Source organism: Desmodus rotundus, chromosome 12 (assembly GCF_022682495.2).
Source record: "Desmodus rotundus isolate HL8 chromosome 12, HLdesRot8A.1, whole genome shotgun sequence".
NCBI lineage: Eukaryota > Metazoa > Chordata > Mammalia > Chiroptera > Phyllostomidae > Desmodus > Desmodus rotundus.
Window position 1 is genome coordinate 76,325,540 of NC_071398.1, and position 18,978 is coordinate 76,344,517.

Genomic DNA, 18,978 nt, shown 5'->3' on the forward strand with positions numbered 1-18,978 from the left:
TAGGCCACTGCTGCTGTACCTACCCAGGTACAGCCTGAACCTCATGAGAGACACAAGGGCAGAAAATCTAGATGGATAACAGGCCCTAAGTCACTACTACAGAACTTTACAGAAGAGGGTAAAGAGCAGGCTGGGGAAGAGTACAATGAAGAAAGAGCTGAGAGTAAGTGTCCTGGATAGGCTGAGAGGCCTCCAGGCAGGCCCAGAGGTAAAAAGCAGAATGGTGTTGACAAACAGGGACTGGTTTTTCCCAGTTGGGCTAGAAGGAAAGGATTGGGCAGGACAGGAAGTTGAGGGAGTATACCTTGGGCAGAAAGGAAGAAATAGGCACTGAGCTGCATCCTGTTGGCATTGGAGAATCACCAGCAATGGAACAGGGAGGAAGGAGGGAGGAGAGGGAGAGTCTTGCCTGCAAAGACCAGTGCCTGCTCAGTAGTAAGAAAAAAGGCCTCACGAGGTGGATGTGGAAGAGGGAAAGCTGCTAAAGTCACTGCCATCCCCATCCCAGGACCCAACCCTGGTCTACCTTGAGGTGCTGGGCTACTGTCTGCATGCTCTGTTGGCAATGCAGGCAGCTTGTGATTGGCAGGGGGGAGAGACAAACTAATTTTCAATTAAAACCTTTACTAGGGGGCACATAGATGCAAATGCAGGGAGGCTTGATTCTTTTCTAAGCCAGCCTTCAACATCTGCAGTACCTAAAAGAAGATGCGGGGAGGGTACACAGGCAGCCCTGGTGTTATATAAATTCTACTCATAATTAATTACATGACTTTCAATACCAGGACTAGGTTGGCCAAAAAGTTTGTGTGTTTTTTTCTGTAAAATAAAAGACACATTTTTTCATTTTTAGGAATAACTTTATTGATTTGGATATTTTAAGTATGTGGACTACCTCCTGGGGTGGTATAACACTGATTTTTCTCAATTAATGCCTCAATTTGATTGCTATCAACTTCAACTGATCTAACCAAACATGGAGCATCATCCAGTGAGAAATCTCCCGCATGAAACTTCGCAACCCAATTTTGACACATTCGATCAGTCACAGCACCTTCTCCATACACTGCACAAATCTTTTTTGTGTTTTAGTTGCGTTTTTACCTTTCTTTAAATAACAAAACATAATATGCCCTAGCTGGTGTAGCTCAGTGGATTGAGTGCAGGCCTGTGAATCAAAGGGTTGCTGGTTCAATTCCCAGTCAGGGCACATGCCTGGGTTGCGGGGCAGGTCCCCAGTGTGGGGAGCACAAGAGGCAACCACACACTGATGTTTCTCTCCCTTTCTTCCTCCTTCTCTCCCTCTCTCTCAGGAAATAGATAAATAAAATATTTAAAAATAAACAAATAAATAACAAATCATAATATGCTGAAAATGTGTATTTCTTCCATCTTCAATATTAAAATGGGTACATAAAAATTCACCCATTTTGATAAGTTTTTTAAAAAAATGCATGTTGATATGACACCTGTCACAATACAATCTAACAAAATTATTTTGAATGAAGTTAAAGACAACTAAGCACTACTAGAACCATCTTACAGAAAAAAAACAAATGAACTTTTTAGCTAACCCAATATTTGCAAGGCACATAAATTAACAGCGTGTTGACATTCACAAGGAGGTGCTTGGACAGCCAGGACACAGAGAAGAGGCTGCTGTATCGCCTTTGAGGTTGGGAATGTCCAGACTGCAGGTGCAGATTCCTCTTAAGTTTCTCAGCAAAAATACATGCTATTCAGGTCTGGACCTGCCAGCTCATCTTTTTGGGACTCCCAACTCTGGGAGCAAGGAGAATGGGGCTGTGGAGGTATGGAGCAGCCGTTGGTGATAACAGAAAATGTCAGGCTATAAGAGCTGAAGAGAAGCTCTCTCTGCTTCCTGAGTCTGATCTCTTTACTCACTCCCACCTTATTCAGGAGTGCCAACAATAGGCTAAGCAACTCGGGGCTGCTTCCTTCTCATTTAGTCAGAGGGGAAGTTCAAAGTTCTTGGAGCTTGGATTCTGTCAAGTGCCAGCTCTGCCTCTCAGAGCCCCAGTTGCATCAAAAGTAAAACAGGAATAGTGGATGGCCCAGTATTAGGGGACATCAAGAAAGCACAAAGCCCTCACTGAGGATGCTTAGTGAAGTGCATAAGCCCATCACACCCCACCTTCACCCATAGTTTATGCAGGAAACTTGGCAAAGACAGTAACTTCACCTTCCCCATCTATTGTTTCAGTGTCCCCAAGTACAGGCCTTTCTGTAGGAGTAGATATTCGATAAAATAAATCTTTGTTGAATTAAACAGAATGAGAAAGATAGGGCATGGAGAATTCTAATGTCAGTTTAGTGGGGGCAGATTTTAGCAAAGAGAGTAACAAAAAACATCTGCTGGGAATCAGAATAACTGGGTTTGAACTCCAGCTCTGACATTTACTAACACAGAGACCATGGATGAGCCAGCACTCCTTCTCAAGGCCCTAGTTTCCTCATCTGAAGTGCACATGCTGTACAGAGGATCCGTAAGATGCCTCCAACTCTTGAGAAGGTATAACAGGGAGTGGGTTTGTGAACCATTCTGAGAAAATGCCATGATGAGTTTCTGAAACAGTCTTAGGTTGGTCGTAAGCACATTACGCAGGACTCAGCATGATGTTTGGGATAATCCAAAATTATATAATAATAATGATGATGCTTTCACAAACATCCACAGGCAACTTGAAAAGAAATCTGGTGTCATCACCACCATGCCTAAGAGCTAGGCAGAAGGGGCTGCTAATGGAGATAAAGCAAAAGTGAGCCCTGGCCACATAGCTCAGTTGGTTGGAGCGTAGTCCCATACACCAAAAGTTTGCAGATTCAATTACCAGTCAGGGCACATACCTAGGTTTTGGATTGGATCCCTGATTAGGGCATGTACAGGAGGCAACTGATCGATGTTTCTCTGATGTTTCTCTCTCATACTGATGTTTCTCTCTCTCTCTCTCTTTCTCTCGCTCTCCTTTCTTCTCTCTCTAAAATCAATAAACATATCCTCAGGTAAAAAGCCAAGATGAAAGATGAACCACAGAAATTTTTCAGGTTATCTGCTAAATTTCCTCCTCCAAAGCCAGAGCCCAAGCCTAAAAAGGCTCCTGAAAATAAGGGGGAAAATGTACCCAAAGGGAAAAAGGGCAAAGCTGATGCTGCAATAACCCTACAGAAAATCGAGAGGCCAAAACAGACCAGCCACAGAAGGCTGAAGGTGTGGGAGATGCCAAGTAAAGTGAGTGCATTTTTGAAAACTATGTACTTCTGGTGACCGTACAGTTTGAAATACTATTTTTAATCAAGTTTTATAAAAATGTAAAAATTTTCTTTTACTTTTATTTAAAGCTATGTTGATAGCACAGAGAACCCCTTATTGTTGTTTTTAAGGGCATATATTATTAACAGAATGTCTCTGAAGCTGGATTGATATGGGAAAAAGAAAAAAACAAATAAACAAACAAAAACCCTTTCCCTTATAGTTTTGAAAGACTTCCTCTTGTTTCCTCAGAGTAGAGTTCCCTTGATGTTGACATATGTTAGCTACCTAGGCACAGACACCTTGTAGTGTGGAACTGATTTTTATGTCCCTAAAACTGTTTTTTATGTCCTTTTCTCCCTCTTCACTTTAAACATAGACTTGAATCCCTTAAATTCAAAGAACTGTTGGGACTTGACCCCACCCCCCCAAATTGGTTACCACTATGTCGGGCAATCTGGACTTCTCAGTGTCACTATTGAGATGGCATCCCTCAAAAAAGTAGTTCCTGCAAAAGAATCTATGCACCCCAATGTTCACAGCAGCACTATTTACAATAGTCAAGTGATGGAAACAGCCTAAGTGCCCATCAGTAAATGAGTGGCTCCAAAAACGGTGGTATATTTACACAATAGAATACTATGCAGCAGAAAGAAAGAAGGAGCTCCTACCCTTTGCTACATCATGGATGGAACTAGAGAGTATTATGCTAAGTGAAATAAACCAGGTGGTAAAAGACAAATACCATATGATCACACCTATAAGTGGTATCTAATCAACAAAACAAACAAGTGAGAAAACTAGAACCAGAGACATGGAAATAAAGAACAAACTGATAGTGACCAGAGAGGAGAAGGGAGGGGGATAATGGGGGAAAGAAGCAGGAAGGGTCAAATCAAGGAACATGTATAAAGGACTCATGGACAAAGACAATGGGGGGAAGATTGAATGTGGAATGGGGGTTGTGTAGGGCAGGGGAGAGTAATGGGGGAAAAATGAGGACAACCTTAATTGAACAACAATAAAAAATTTTTAAACATATTTTTTAAAGCAGTTCCTGTTTTAGATTGTGAACATACAGATCTGGCATTTTCATTTCATTTCCTGAAAGTCAAGGTAAGCTTGGGAAAAGCTGTTCAACAACATGCTTAATGTACAATGTCAACCTTCACTATAAACATTCCCACTCTGAGCGTCAAATGAATACTTCATTGGGTTTCACAAAGGCTTTATGATTTTGATAGTACATTGAAGAAAAGAGTTTGAAAGTTGTATACTATTAACGATTTTCTGCCCATGTCCTGCCTGAAATACCATGATGTTCATGAAAAGTATCTTTAATAAAGCTGGACAGTTTGGCTTGTGAAAAACATCTTGTTTATAACTTCTGTGGAAGAGTTTCTGTCAAGTTGCAGCAGTCTGCCCTCACTCAGCTCAGCTCCAACCTATTTCCACCACCTTCTTGATTACTCTTCCAGCTGTGGTTCCAGCAAAAACTAGAAAAACACGGGACCTGAACAGCAAGAAAGCACAAAGTTTAATTCTATTGTATTCTAATCAGCAAACAAGTATTGGGGACCTACTATGTGACAGAGTTTATGCTAAGCACCAGGCTCAGGCCACTCATCAGCTCTGGTGTTTAGGGGAGAAATGATTAATTCCAATGGTGGGAAAAGAGGAGACAGAGAATATGAGAGGGGTCTGTGCAAGGAACAAAATTTACCCTTTGACTAGCAAATCTGAAAGTAAAGAGATCCTAGGTACAAAGAACAATAAAGACAAAGGCAGAGAAGTGTGTGCTGTGTCTGAGGAAGGTGTGGCATGGTTGGAGCTCTGGATATTTATGGAAGGGCAGAATTTTGAGGATTAAAAGTGATAATCCTATTCCTGGCCGGTGTGGCTCAGTTGGTTGTGCATTATCCCACAAAATGAAAAGTTGCCAGTTTGATTCCCTGTCGGGGTATATGCCTGGGTTGCTGGTTTGGTCCCTGATCAGGGCACATGCAGAATGCAGCCAATTGATGTTTCTCCCTCTCTTTCTCTGCCCTTCCCCACTGTCTGAAATATTTTTTAAGTGATAATCCCCTCAAATGCACTTGCAAGCTACAAAAGCAATTATAAGGTACTGTATTTTCATTGTTTACAGAACCTAAAAAAGGATAGGTAGACAGAGATCAGAGTGTGGCATGTCTTGAATGCTGTTTATTATTCATCCACTCAACACTTAATGCACATTTACCCTCCTTATATGGCAGGTACTGTGCTGGAGGCTGGAGATAAGATGTAGAATCTCACATGCCTTCTCTAAAGGAAAGTAAAAGGGAGTACAGACTTTAACACAGAATGCAACATGGAGTACAGAAGCCATGATAAAAGTATGAAAGGGATGTAATGGACACACAGAGGAAGAAACAGTCAATTTGGCCTGGGGTGAGGGTTGGTAGTCAGAAAGGCTTAATAGAGGGGTTGTCATTTAGATTTAAGATTTGAAAATAGAAGGTGTTCACTAAGTTGATAAGAGGAGTGTTGTGGTGGGGGTGGATAAGTTCCTCCAGGCACAATATAATGTGAGCAAAAAAAGGCTCAGAGGTATGGATTTTTGGTGGACTATGGCATCTGAAAGTGGTTCTGATTAACCAGAAAGAGAGAGAGAGAGAGGGAATAGAAATGGGATAGAGGAGGTAAGCTGGAGCCAGATTATATAGAGTTTTAAATGCTGGATCAAGACTTTGGATTTTATGACAGTAGTTAAGGGAGATGAATGAAGAATTAGATAGAATACTCTGCCAGTCATTGGGGGAGGGTGTGCACAGTAGGGGAGCTGCAGCATTGCTCCTGGACAGAAATTATAAAGACATAAAACTAAGACAGCTGGTAAAAAGAAATAGAATAGATATAAAAATATATGAAGGAGATAGAATCAATAGGATTTAATGGTTGGGAGAATGTGAAAGTTAAGGGAAAGGAGAACATTTTCAGTTTGGGTAATCAGACCGTGAGCACAGGCAATTACGGGAATACTGGAGAAGGATACTGTGGTGGTAGATATAGCCTGGCAACCATCCAAGGTCATTCTAAGGAGTATGGACTTTATCCTGTAAATAATGGGGAGCCACTGTTGGGTAGATTTTTAAAAATTACTCTATCACCCATCATAGAGAAAGAATAAGCAAGACAGAAGGATGAGTTAAGGGAAGGGAGAGAGTAGGAGGGAAAAGAGAGTTGGGATATGCATTTACTATGTCCTTCCAAGGAGGAGAAAAACCACAGGTCAAGTGTAGTGACAGTTACTCTAGTGTTGGTGGTGTTGTGGCTATGTGTTGATTGTTGGTAATGTTAACATCATGAGAATTAAGTGAGATATACACATAGTAAATACTTTAAAGTATTATCTGTTGTCACATTGCTATTATTTCATTAATGTCAACTCTGACATTTATGAGCATTTGTTGTGTGACCATGAACCACTAATAATAATAAAATAACTTATCATCTGTGACTGTAGATGACAAAAGTTAGAAAGAAGTAGAAGTCGGGGTTCTCATATCTCCCCTTGTTTCAGGAAAGGCCCTGGAAGGACAGGAAGCCCTTCTGGGAGAGGGAACATGAACACAAGCATAGAGGCAGGAGGATCATGTATGCACTGGGTATGAGTGTGAGCAAACCTTACAACCACACTGGGTTGTCTGTGTGCCCTTGCCATCTGTTCGCCAGGGTCCTTTTGACATCCACCATCAAAACAGTTGAGGGTACTCTAGCCAATACAAAAGGCCGAGGAGGGGGACTTTGTTCTGAACATCTGTTCTTTCTCCCCAATAAAGTTTATGCTAAAGCAGGAGAAAGGGAGGGTAAACATGAAGGAGAATTTCCTGCTGTCAAGTTTTCAAGAATCAAGAACAGATTTGGTAAAGTTTAGATAGAGTAGGGAAGGATCACGTGGACACTAGCTGTAAGACTGAGCTCTTCAGAATCACAAAATGACTAGACCTGGAAGAAACCCACAAAAATAACCTAATCCAGATAAAAAACTCAAGGCCCAAAGAGATGAAATGAGTTCCCCAAAGTCACAGAGCTGGTCAAAAGCAAAACCAGAAGCATAACTTGGTCTGTCGGTATTCCTAGTCAGGTACTATCTTTACTCTTACTCCCACCCCAGTTCCCCATCACCATAAACGTCCCTGATCACAGAACATTCACAGTGCTGAGTGACATCTTGGCATTCAGTGGCTCCTTGTTTACATTACCCTCCATCTGATTTCCCTGAGTCCTTGAAGAACCCTGAGATGGAGAGGATTGTGTTGAATCCTCTGTTCTTGCCAGGAGGCTGTGGTGTGGGGCACTGCTGTGGCCTGAGGCACAGTTCACATCAGAGATGTAGCAGGCTCTGGAACCCAGGCATTCCTAGCCAAATGTTCTAGACTCTCTCCAACCACACATCATACACATGCATGCATGTGCACACACACACACCCCTCCAGACCCCCACCCCCACCTCCAGACACTGAGTTTTGGCTTCAAACCTGAAAAACTGCTAAGTTCTTGGTTTTTACCCAAGGAATTTCCAAGAATTCTCACCAACACTTGAGACCAGCTCAGTCTATAAAAGCTGTGACTCTGACTCTGGCCCTAGCTCACAAACCTGCTATGATCTGGACATCTTCAGCCTCATTTCCTTGGTCCTTCTGCCTCATTGACCCTGCTCCTTGCCCACCCTCATTTAAACTGGGCATTCACTTCGGACACTTTCCTTTATCTTATCAACATCCCTCCTAAATGTCCCAATTCTATCCATACTCTCCTACCCACCTCTCTCCATGTAGACTCCCTTGTTTGAAGTCTGTCATCGCTCTCCTGGATTATTGTAATAACCTCCTAATTGCCTCCTCTGCCTCCAGCTCTTAAATCCATTCTGCACACAGTTGCCAGAATGATCTTTCTAAAACAAATCTAACATCATTACCCTATGAAAAACCTTTTAATGACTCCCCAGTGACTTTAGATGAAGTTCAAATTAGGTTAGGTCCTGCCAAACCTAGATTCTAGTCACCTCTTTAGCATCATTTTCTGTTCTCTTCAATGTGCACTGTGCTTTCTAGAAATCCCCAAGTGTCAGACATACCTGCACACTCCAAGCTGTGCCCTACCTTAACACTCTGCCTTATCATGCTCCCCTCTCCTACCACTTGGCTCACTATTCTTCATCCTTCAATACACAGTTCAGGCTTAGTGCCCCAGGAGCCTTCCTTAAAATCCTCAGCCTTGAGGACAGATGCTATATTTCTTATTTGTCCTTATATTGATCAAGGATGGCTGGCTCTTAGTAGAGCTTCAACTAACATTTGTTGTACATATTGAACGGAAACCAAAAGGTGACTTTCTATTCCTTTTTTAACTCCTAAATCACTTTGTCCTACAGATATTTTATTTATTCTGCCTCCTTACTTACAAATCCAAATTTTTCTCCTTCACCCAAAGGCCCCCTCTTTCAGGAAGCCTTTTTTGATAAGCTCAATCTCACCTCTTCTCTTGATACCTCTAAGCTCAATCTGTGCTACACCCCTTAGCATTTCTGCCTTACCTTTCACTTCTTTCTTAAAAGTAAGCTCTACACCAAGGAAATTGGATGGTTCATTCTTTCTGAGACATTAAATGCTTTGCACTCTCTTAGTCAATGTCATACTATTTCCTACCCTTGTAATTCCTCCTCCAGCTGTAGAGCAAAGACTTTGCCCCTCACCTGTAGCAGCACTCAGCATGTCTGTACTGTAACAGATGTTCAGCTGTGGTTGTTAAGGGCCTGCATTGTACTGCTGACTTACATGTTTTATGTTATTTTTTATATGTACATAGGTGTGTATTCCCTTTTCCTCTCTTAGATATTTTACTTCACTTCCCTGTGTTCCAATTTGAACATCTCTGAGATGTCTTCCCACTTTAATGTTCTGTGATTTTGTATCTGTGAGTTCACTGGGGACAGAAACTAGATCTTCCCCCACACCTCCAGCATACTGGAGGCTCAAAAAAAATCACGCTGAATGAACTGAACTCCTTTCCTAGTCTTTCCCCTCTCCTCCTTTTTTCTCTTAAGGGAGGCAATAGAGCATAGTGGCTAAACATGTTGACCAGTAGCTAGCTCTGCTCCTCATCCTGGGGCAATGTGCTTTACTTCTCTATGCCTCAGTTTCCTCATTTATAGAATGGAGATAATATTAGTCTTCCCTTATAGATAGTAAGCCAGAGGTTAAGTTTTATTAATATTATCCTATTTTTACTTCCATCTTTTTTATTTACAGTTTTTGGATATCTCACTCTCTATTTTTTTTTGATGTAACAGGTCTTATCAACATCAGAAGAATCCAAAGACTACTGGTTCACAAAGCCCAGGAAATCTCAGTTTTAAGCCACTCTTGGGTTCCAGAAATCTGGAAATAAGAGAATAGGGTTCAAGACTGAAATAAAAAAAAGGACAGGCTGGGGTCAGGGAGGAAGCACAGAAGAAAGTCATAATTAGAGCCAATTGAAGTGTGGGAATGACTGAGAAAAGCTCCAAGAAATCAAGGGAGGGGCATGTTATAAAACATTTCACAAGAGACCCATACTTTGGCCACAAAGCACTGCTGAGCAGCCAATAGTGTAGCTTTGTGCTCAGCAGCTCTGGGAAAGGTATGTTCTTAGGACTGGGGCTCATGGACTTAATTCTGGTGCCATCTTCATCTTTATAATAATTATGTGGCCTTAGGCAAGGCCCAGTGCTCTGAGACTCAGTTAACTCTACTATAAAATGGATCATAGAATGATCATGGCAGGGCTATTGTGATGATTAAATGTACTCTGTAAATGATAAATAACCACTCATCTGTTAGCCAGCATTTTTATTAAGAATGAATCTATATGGCCCAGTCATCCAGAAAATGTACCTGATAACTGAGGTTCAAGTATCTTTTAAGCTTCCTTTATTTAGGCCAAATAGGTTCTCAATTAACAGAAGGTGAAATATTCTCATTGGATATTTATGGCTCGTTTGCCAAGCCTGACCTTTCCTTGAACCTCATCCCCCACCCTATACCCCTCCCCAGTCAGACACAGGGGCCCTTGTCAGCTCTTTCCATGCTATATTATAATTGTTTGCCTGTGCAGCTCTCTTCCACTAGCCAGAAGGAATTTTGTCTTCATTGTGACTCTCTCTGTTGCTGGTCACATAGTAGGCATTCAAAATTAATTTCTTGAATGAATAAATAAATGGATTCACGAAGTTCTTATTTAGGCTGTACGACAATCCTCCCCTTTGTAGCTTCTAACCACTTATCCTAGCTGTTCTTTCTGGAATTCCAGAAAATGAATCTAATTCACTTCCATATGGCAGTATTTTAAGTATGTGAGGAGAGTTATAACATGACCCCAGAGTCTTCTCTTCTCATAACCAAATATCCCTAGTTTCTTAAACTGCTATTTCTTTGCACTAGCATCCACATACAACTCTCTTGACCCCATGTCCAGCTACTGCCCCATTTCTCTGCTCCCCTTTATAGCAAGACTGCTTAAGAGTAGTTTGTATAATCTTCTCTCACTCTCTCATGAATTCACACCTGAACTTTTCTGGTCAACATTACCAGCAACTCCAAACTGCTAAATCCAATATTAATCTTCATCTTAGTCTTTATCTTCCTTGATGTATCAGCAGTATACATGAAAGTTGATCATTGCCTCCTTGGGCTTGCAGAACTATGTGCTTCCCTGGTTTTCCTACTTTCCTGCCCCATTCACAGTCTCTTTTGCTAACTGCTCCTTGTCTTCCTGTTGGAGTGATCCCAAGATCCCAGGATCCTGTCCTTTACTCTCTTCTTTCTCTCCATTCATCACCTCAGTGAATTTATCCAGTTATATGGTTTTAAATACCAACTCTATACTGATGTTCTAGCAGATGTGTCCAGCCCAGATCTTTCCCTTGATTTCCTGTAACATCTGTCAAATTGTTTATTTAACATTTCTACTTAATTGTAGAGGACCGTGTCTAAGTGGCATTTCATACTAATGTGTTCAAAACTGAGCTCCTGATCTTCTACCCTAGAACCTGGTCCTCTCAGTAAATGATAACTTCATTCCTCCTGGTCAAGACACCTCAGAGTCATCCTCCACTCCTCTCTTTCTCTCTTGCCCTGTATCCATCCAGAGGTAAATCCCACTAGTTCTGATTCCAAAATAATTCCAGAGGTGGGCCTGTGGACAAAAAAAGGTGCTGCAATAAATCATAAGTTCCCAACTGGGCAGGTCATGGTGGGCAGTCATCCTCCAGGCCTATAACTTCTATAATAAAAGGATTTTAAGCAAGCCCTGTCCATTGTTATTGTGCACCTGGGTTAACACACCTTTGTAATGCCAGAAACAATATCCCTGGAGGGCATAGAACCCAGAGAGCACATAATCTTAATTATTCTGTAGTTCAATCTGTGCCTTGCTTTCTCAGACCTTCAAGTAATCTGCCTTACATTTCCTCCTTCATTCAAAATGCATGAAGGAAACTGCAAACTATTTTTCTCTGGAGCATTTGAAACCTTGCTACCCAGCTCAGTTTTGACTCAAATAAAGTCCTATAAAAATTATCTGTAGGTTTGGATATTTCTTATGTCAACAACCACTTTATACTTCTTCTACTAGTACTTGTGTTGCTTGTGCCATCATCTTGTGTCTGGATTACTGCAGGAGCTGCCTAATAGGTCTCCCTGGTTCCAGCCTTTCCTCACACAGTCTCCTGCTACCCACAATCAAATTGGGCCCTTCTGGTGCTGATTCCCAGGTGGGCGGTTTTGTGTACGTTCTAGGACCCTGTGGGTCTCTCCAACGAACTCTCCTGTGAGGCTGGAAGTTTCTCCCACTGCCACCTCAACCCCCACAGGTGTTTTTAATCAGAGGTTGGAGGCTTTATTTCCCTGCTGGAACTCTGGGTTGCTCAGTCTGTCTCGCTCCCCAGTTGGTTTATCTGCACCCGAATGTAGGACCACCCAGTCCACAATCTTCCACCTCACCGGGTCCTCTCCACCCGCCTGCCTGTCACTGCCCCTCCTACTAGATAAATGTTTCTTCTTTAACTCCTTGGTTGTCGGACTTCCATACAGTTCAATTTTCTGTCAGTTCTGGTTTTTTGTTTGTTTGTTTTTTAATTTGTTGTTGTCCTTCTTTTGGTTGTGGGAGGAGGCACCGTGTGTCTACCTATACCTCCATCTTGGTTGGAAGTCCCTCACACAGTCTATTCTTGATATAACAGTCAGAGTCTCTGTTAAAAACAGAAATTATATTGTGTCACTTCTGCTGAAAACCTACAGAGTTCTCATTTCTCTCGAAGTAAAAATCCAAGTCTGTGAATTCTTCAAAGTCTTTGAATGGTCTTTGTCCTGGGTTCCTTGCACAGAGGTTCTAAACCTTTGGAATTTCCCCAATTATTGGAGTATCTTTGTTATTCATGGTAGCCCCCTGGGTTTATCACACCTGGGTTTATGCTAATGAACTGACCCTGAATGGAAGCTAGTGAGGCTGGCCAACCATTTGATTAGAGGGTTGGGGTTTGGGGCCACCGATATTAGGCTGATCTGCTGACTTCCAGGGAAAGGAAAAAAGCTGAAAGTGAGTTAGTTCAATCACAAAGCCCATGATTCAATAATGAAACCCTAATAAAAACTCTGGACACTGAGTTCCTTGTTGGTGAGAGAGTGAAGGCTTGGTTCCATGGGTAGAGGAAATGGAAGCTTCACACTTGGTACACTTTCAGACCTCTCCTTATGTATGTCTTTGGTTGGTTGGCCCTAACTTTTATCCTTCATAATAAAATTATAACTAAGTATGGCACTTTCCTGAGTCTGTGAGGTTTTTTTTTCTTTTTAATCAAAGTATCAAACCTCAGGGGGGCCATGAGGGGAACCCTTGAATTTGTAGCCTGTTGGTCAGAAATGTGGGTAGCCTGGAGACTCCCAAACATGACATTGGCATCTGAAGTGAGGGTAGTCTTGTTGGAGGAAGTAGCCCTTAACCTGTGGAGTCTGGACTAATCCTGGGTGGTTATTATCAGAACTGTGATTTGTGTGCATGTGCATGTGCACATACACACATATTCACATCTTATTTCTAGTACTTGTTCCTTTGCTCACTTCACTACATTCGTATTTTTTTTCTTAAACACATCAGGCACACTCCAACCTCAGGGCCTTTGCATTTTCTGTTCCTTCTGCTTGGAATTCTTTCCCCCCTCAATATATCTGCTTCCTGACATTTTTTAGATTTTTTTTTTTCAGTGATCACCTTCTGAGTAAGTTCTTCCTAATTACACTACTTAAAACTGTACCACTGCTCTACCACATCCCAGATTCCCTTTCTGTTGCTTTATTATTCTCCAAAGCATACATCAATATCCAACTTATGTGTTTTGCTATTAATTTAGTCATTGCCTCTGTCTCAGAAGGCTTATAAGGTCTGTGAGATTAAGAATATTTTCTCCTTATTGTCTTCATGCTGTATCCTCAGTGCTTAAAAAAATGCCTAGTACTTTAAAAACAATAAATGAATAAGTAAGCATTATGATTTCTAGAAGCTTTACCATTGTCCTCCTTTAGGGAAGTCCTGTTTGTTCATTTCCCCCTAAAATGGGTATCCAAAAAGGATGGAAGCTCTTCTGGAATGGACCTCCACGTGCAGGGCAGAGGACCATCCCTTCCTTTGGAGGCAGGCAGAGGTCAATTCACCTCCTCTGCCACTTTTTTATAGCTGCCTTTTACATAATACTTTCTATATATAGCACTTATCAGGCCATGCAGACATTGCTTGTTTTCAAAAAGGCATGAGCCATATCCATCTTCCTCACTTTTGTATATCTAGCATGTAAAACAGTTCTTAGCATGGAGTTGGCATTCACTTCATATCTGCTAAATGAATGAATTATTGTTCAAGACATTAAGCTTGTTATTTTACATGGATTATCTCACTCAATCCTCAACACCTACCATGACAATGCATATTATTAACCCCATTTTACAGATGGAAATGTGGAAGCTGAGAGAAATAAAATCACTTGTCTTTTGTCACAAAGCTAGAAATTTGCAGCACTAGGATGAAAAATTAGAATTAAACAATAAGTCCTTTGTCATCAAAGAGCCTGATCGGTAACCTCAGTGCTGTATTGCCTCAATGGTAATATAACCATGGACAAGCGAAGTAATCCCTCTGAGTCTCAGTTTCTTCATCCATAAAATATGACTGCAAAGATTACATGAACTAAAGTATGTAAAGCGCGTAGTGATGTTAAATGACATGTAAGTCGTAATTATTAGCAAAAACTAGGATTGTAAAGTGACATTAAATTGCATTGGCCTTTTTGAGATCTACACCATGGTTCCCTGCCCACCTTAAGCTAGTTAGTAGTTGGCACCCTCCCTCCCCTGGGAAGGAATACATGGTGTCCACACAGGAATAGCCACCAGCTAACAGTCACAGGCTGCCAGGAGCCCCAGATCCTCTCAGCAACCCCTTAGCTGGTTTTGGTGGAAGAACAGCTGGGGAGGAGAGCAGGTGAGGAGGACTCACCCAATACTGTGCTTCACAGCTCCCTTCCATGGCCTCCTCAGTACCTCTTTCGAAGGCATATTTTCTCTGTTTCCTCCTCTTCCCATTAGTAGGGACCCAGGAAAGCAAAGCCTCATTCACAGCCCCTGAAACTTAACCAGGGGTACCCCAGCTAGGGGAAAATGATGCAGAGAAGTGACAATGGTTGGGGAGAAAAGGCATTTATTTGGGGAGCCTGACTTCTCAAAGCTACACCTTGGGCTCCCCGAACAGTTAGTGTTCCCAGACACTGAAGTCTTTATACCCTGAAAGGGAGCAGCCAGGCAGAAAGACAAAGGCCATATCTGACCCAGGCTGGAGTGGAAGCCACAGACTGGGGGAAGGAAGGAGTGCAGAAAGGGCCAAGCAAAGGATGGAGGTAAACATGAGCAGGGATAAGGGAGGGGTGGTCTGGAGTCAAGTGTTCTTAAAATTTTATTTTATTTTTTTTTAATTGATCTTAGAGAGAGAAACACAACTTATTTATGCATTTATTGGTTGACTCTTACATGTGCCCTAACCAGGGATTGATCCACAACCTTGATGTATTGGAGTGACACACTAACAAACTGAGCTACCTGGCCAGGGCCATGGAATCAAGTGTTCTTAAGAGAAGATGAGATGTCAGCTTGTCAAAGGTATCTTGCACTTGTGTTACCTTTCTTATCTTTAATGAGCTTTCCATCCACTCTTTTCCAATGTAGATCTCAAGACCTATTCTACACTCAACTTCTCCCTGTCTCCGCACAGTCCACCTCCTTACAGTAGCTGTTGGAGTGCTTACCATGATGAATAACTATCCTTTACAAGGCATACAATAATACAACACAAAAAGATAGTGCAGCTATCTGGTGCCAGAGCCAAAGTGCCTAGCCTATTGTACAACCTGTCTGTGCATCCATTTTCTCACCTACAAAAGTGTAGAGAATAACTCTACTTACCTCAGGTGGTTGTAAAGATATAATGAGACAATGTGTACAGAACAGTGTCTGGTACTTAGTAAGCACTCAGTTACTTAGTAAACATTAGCTATTATTATGCAGTGTGGCACTAAACAGATTATCAAGTGCTTTCATTTCCAGAGTCTCACCTAATCTCATAATAACCCACCATTCCTTGCTCCTTATATTGGAGCCTCAGTGCCTTCTTTACAGGGCCCAGATCCAGTCCTCTCCCTCAACTCTTACCTCAAATCAATCATCAGTTCCACTCCTGAACACTTTTCTAGGTGAAATGCCTCCTCTTCTGAATTGTCGCTCCTTTGATCCTAACATGTACTCTCTCCTGGATGGTTTCAATACCCGAACCACCTCATGTAGTTGTCAGTGTGAATGAAATCCCCGGGAATTGGGACATGCATGCATAGCTGTAGAGGTGAATGAGAGGCCTTGTCCATAGCCTCTTTTATTAGCTGTCCCTCCCTCAGACCTTTGCAGGACCTGTGCTTTTCTCTAGCAGAACCCTTATCCCAGATAATGGCATTCTCTATTTATCTGTCTTTCTCAAGGGTCCTATTTAATTCATCTTTGTAATCTAATGTTCAGTAGAGTGTCTGGCAAATAATTGATGCTCAATAAACTTGTTGAATGACTGCCTATAGTCTCTCTCTGACCCACATTCAACCTGCAATCTCTCCTCTATTCTACTCCTATTTCCACACTGCTCCACAAAGTTATTGTCTTAAAATGCAAAATTGATTCACATCACTGTGTTTAAATGTCCCCATTATGTCCCTATTATTTACAATAAAATACAATTTTTTAAACTCATATTTTATATTTTTCTTTGGAGCAAAAGATGTTCTTCATTATATACAAGATTATTTCTGAGTTACAAAACCTCTCTCCATGTTTTTTCTTCCACTCAATCTTGGCTGTCACTATCAGACAGACAGAAAGCATGAAGACTCTTTACACCTGCATCTGCAATGGATAAAATTAAAAATCTTTAGCTGGACACCCAAGGCCCTTCATAGCTGAATTTCTAACTTCCTCCCCACCTTGTCTCCTGCCACTTGCTCCACAACACACATTTTTGCCCTCTTTTTTTCAATAGGTCAGGCCTTTTCTTTTTCTTTTTTTTAAAGGTTTTTTCATGTTTTCTTCTTTTTTTAAGATTACTTATTTATTTATTTTTAGAGGGGAAGGGAAGGAGAAAGAGAGGGAGAGAAACATCAATGTGTGGTTGCCTCTTGAAAGCCCCATAGTGGGGACCCAGCCCAAAACCCAAGCATGTGCCCTGACTGGGAATCGATCTGGTGACCCTCTGGTTCGTAGGCCAGCACTCAATCCACACCACTGAGCCACACCAGCCAGGACTGGTCAGGCCTTTTCTTTACTTAGCATTGGGGATTAAGGGAATATCTGTCCTACTTTCTAGAATATTCTTCTCCCCCATCTCCACTTGGACAACAGTTCTGTTCTGTGTGCTGTAAAATCAAGCTCAACAACCACCTCCATTGTAAAGCCCTAACTTCTCCAGGCAAACTGAACTCCTTTTATATTCTTTAAGACAATAGAGAAGAGGGATGATACTGATTGGGTACTAGCACCATATTACCTAGCTTAATTCTCCTTCATAATGTTCTTAAAAGATAGACATCATTCAGCTAAATGTGGGCTCAAGTAGGTCACAAAACTAGTAAAAGCTGGAGTTGGAATTTGAATCCTGGTCTGTCTGACTCTGAAGACCCTATTGATCATTGTCTTTTACCTTTATTACAGGGCTTCTTTGCTATGCTTTATGGCACTTACTGGTCTTCATGTCTGTTTCCCTGTTAGACTTATAATTAGAGATTGTTTCTTACAAATATCTATATTCCCAGAGGCCAAGAAGGCCTTCAATAAATGTACCTAATTGAACAGATAAATGAGTGAATGAAGGGATGAACTGAGGGTTACATCACTCCTTTAGGCATGAGCAGCAATGAAAGAATTGTCCAGAGGGAAAAAACACAAAAGAGGCCCAGTCTCATGCTCTGAGCAAGAGAAGCCTTCGTACACCAACTGTCTCCTCTCTTTGGAGCTCTGCTTTGTAGGGAAATCAACAACCCTTAAAGAGACGGCATGGTTGCCAAAAAACAAAACATTAAATACATCAAAACAAACCAAAAAACATAACAACAACACCCAGAGGTGACAAGTGCAGCTCCCTATAAAGAGCGAGACAGATGCATCCTTTGCCTTCTGGGACCTCCCTCTGAGACAAACACACCAACACAGGTAGCAACATGTAGACCATTTGGAAAAAAGGGCTAGAAATAGAAAATCAATACATGAACAAACTGTATTTACACCATCAGCCAATTAGTAGACATGTAGGAATGAGAAGGCAAAGGGAACATTATATTCAGTCACAACCCTTCAAGAAAGGGAGTTCAGAAATAATCAGAGTGGTTGGAGAAAAACCAGTTTGATAAATTTGTGTGGGGCATGGAGGGGGATATTCTAGGCATAGGCAACATGAGTGCATGCTCATCTGTCCTCACCACCCCAGCCTGCCAGACTCCCATACTCTGCTAGCCCTTTTTGTTCTCACAGTCCTCCAACCTGCGGCTAATTGTTCTCTTTGCTGGCCAACCGGTAAGAATGAGGGGCTGTAAAAGAAACAAACCACACATGCCATGTGTCCAGCAATTTTACTGTTGGACTAACCTGCAGGATAAGGAAAGAAAAGCCTATTTCTAACTGATTTTTCCTTTTAATACTGAGTATTCAGAGCTCCTCTTCATGGACATTTCTATTGCAAGCAATATACAGGCACTGTCAGCAAAGTCCAGGTGTTTACAATGCAAGACCAGGCAGGCTGGGCCTGGGAAGAGATGGTGATGGAATGGCAGATCCTCAGCGTTGGAAGGGACAGTGGAGGTCACTTTTTCCGACTTCCCTCTCAATCAGAAGTCCTAGATCCAACGTGCACAGCATGTGGTCATTCAGGCTCTTTCTGAACACTCCAGGGCAGTGGGGCTTACTGCCTTATGAAGCAGCCTTTTTTATTTGCTTTATGGCTCTGGCTATTAAGCAGCACTGCTTTATAGTCTATGGAGCTCTGCCACCCTCTAATGTCTACATTCATTCATCCCAGCTCAGCCTTCTGGAGCCAATCAATATTTATTGAAGGCC

The 18,978-nt window shown here is 41.8% G+C and overlaps 1 protein-coding gene across 7 annotated transcripts in view; it reads right to left on the minus strand.

Annotated features, from left to right (window-relative positions):
- The window catches only part of KIRREL1 (kirre like nephrin family adhesion molecule 1), a 106,482-nt gene that overhangs the window by 38,179 nt on the left and 49,325 nt on the right, over nucleotides 1-18,978 (minus strand). For 3 of the 7 annotated variants that reach the window (XM_053915179.1, XM_053915180.1, XM_053915177.1), the window contains exon 2: nucleotides 2,869-2,999. The exons of the other annotated variants lie outside the window; for them this stretch is intronic. In XM_053915179.1, the coding sequence (XP_053771154.1) occupies nucleotides 2,869-2,947 (79 nt within the window). In that variant the 5' untranslated portion in view covers nucleotides 2,948-2,999. The remainder of the gene's footprint in view (nucleotides 1-2,868; nucleotides 3,000-18,978) is intronic. 7 annotated transcript variants of the gene reach the window in all.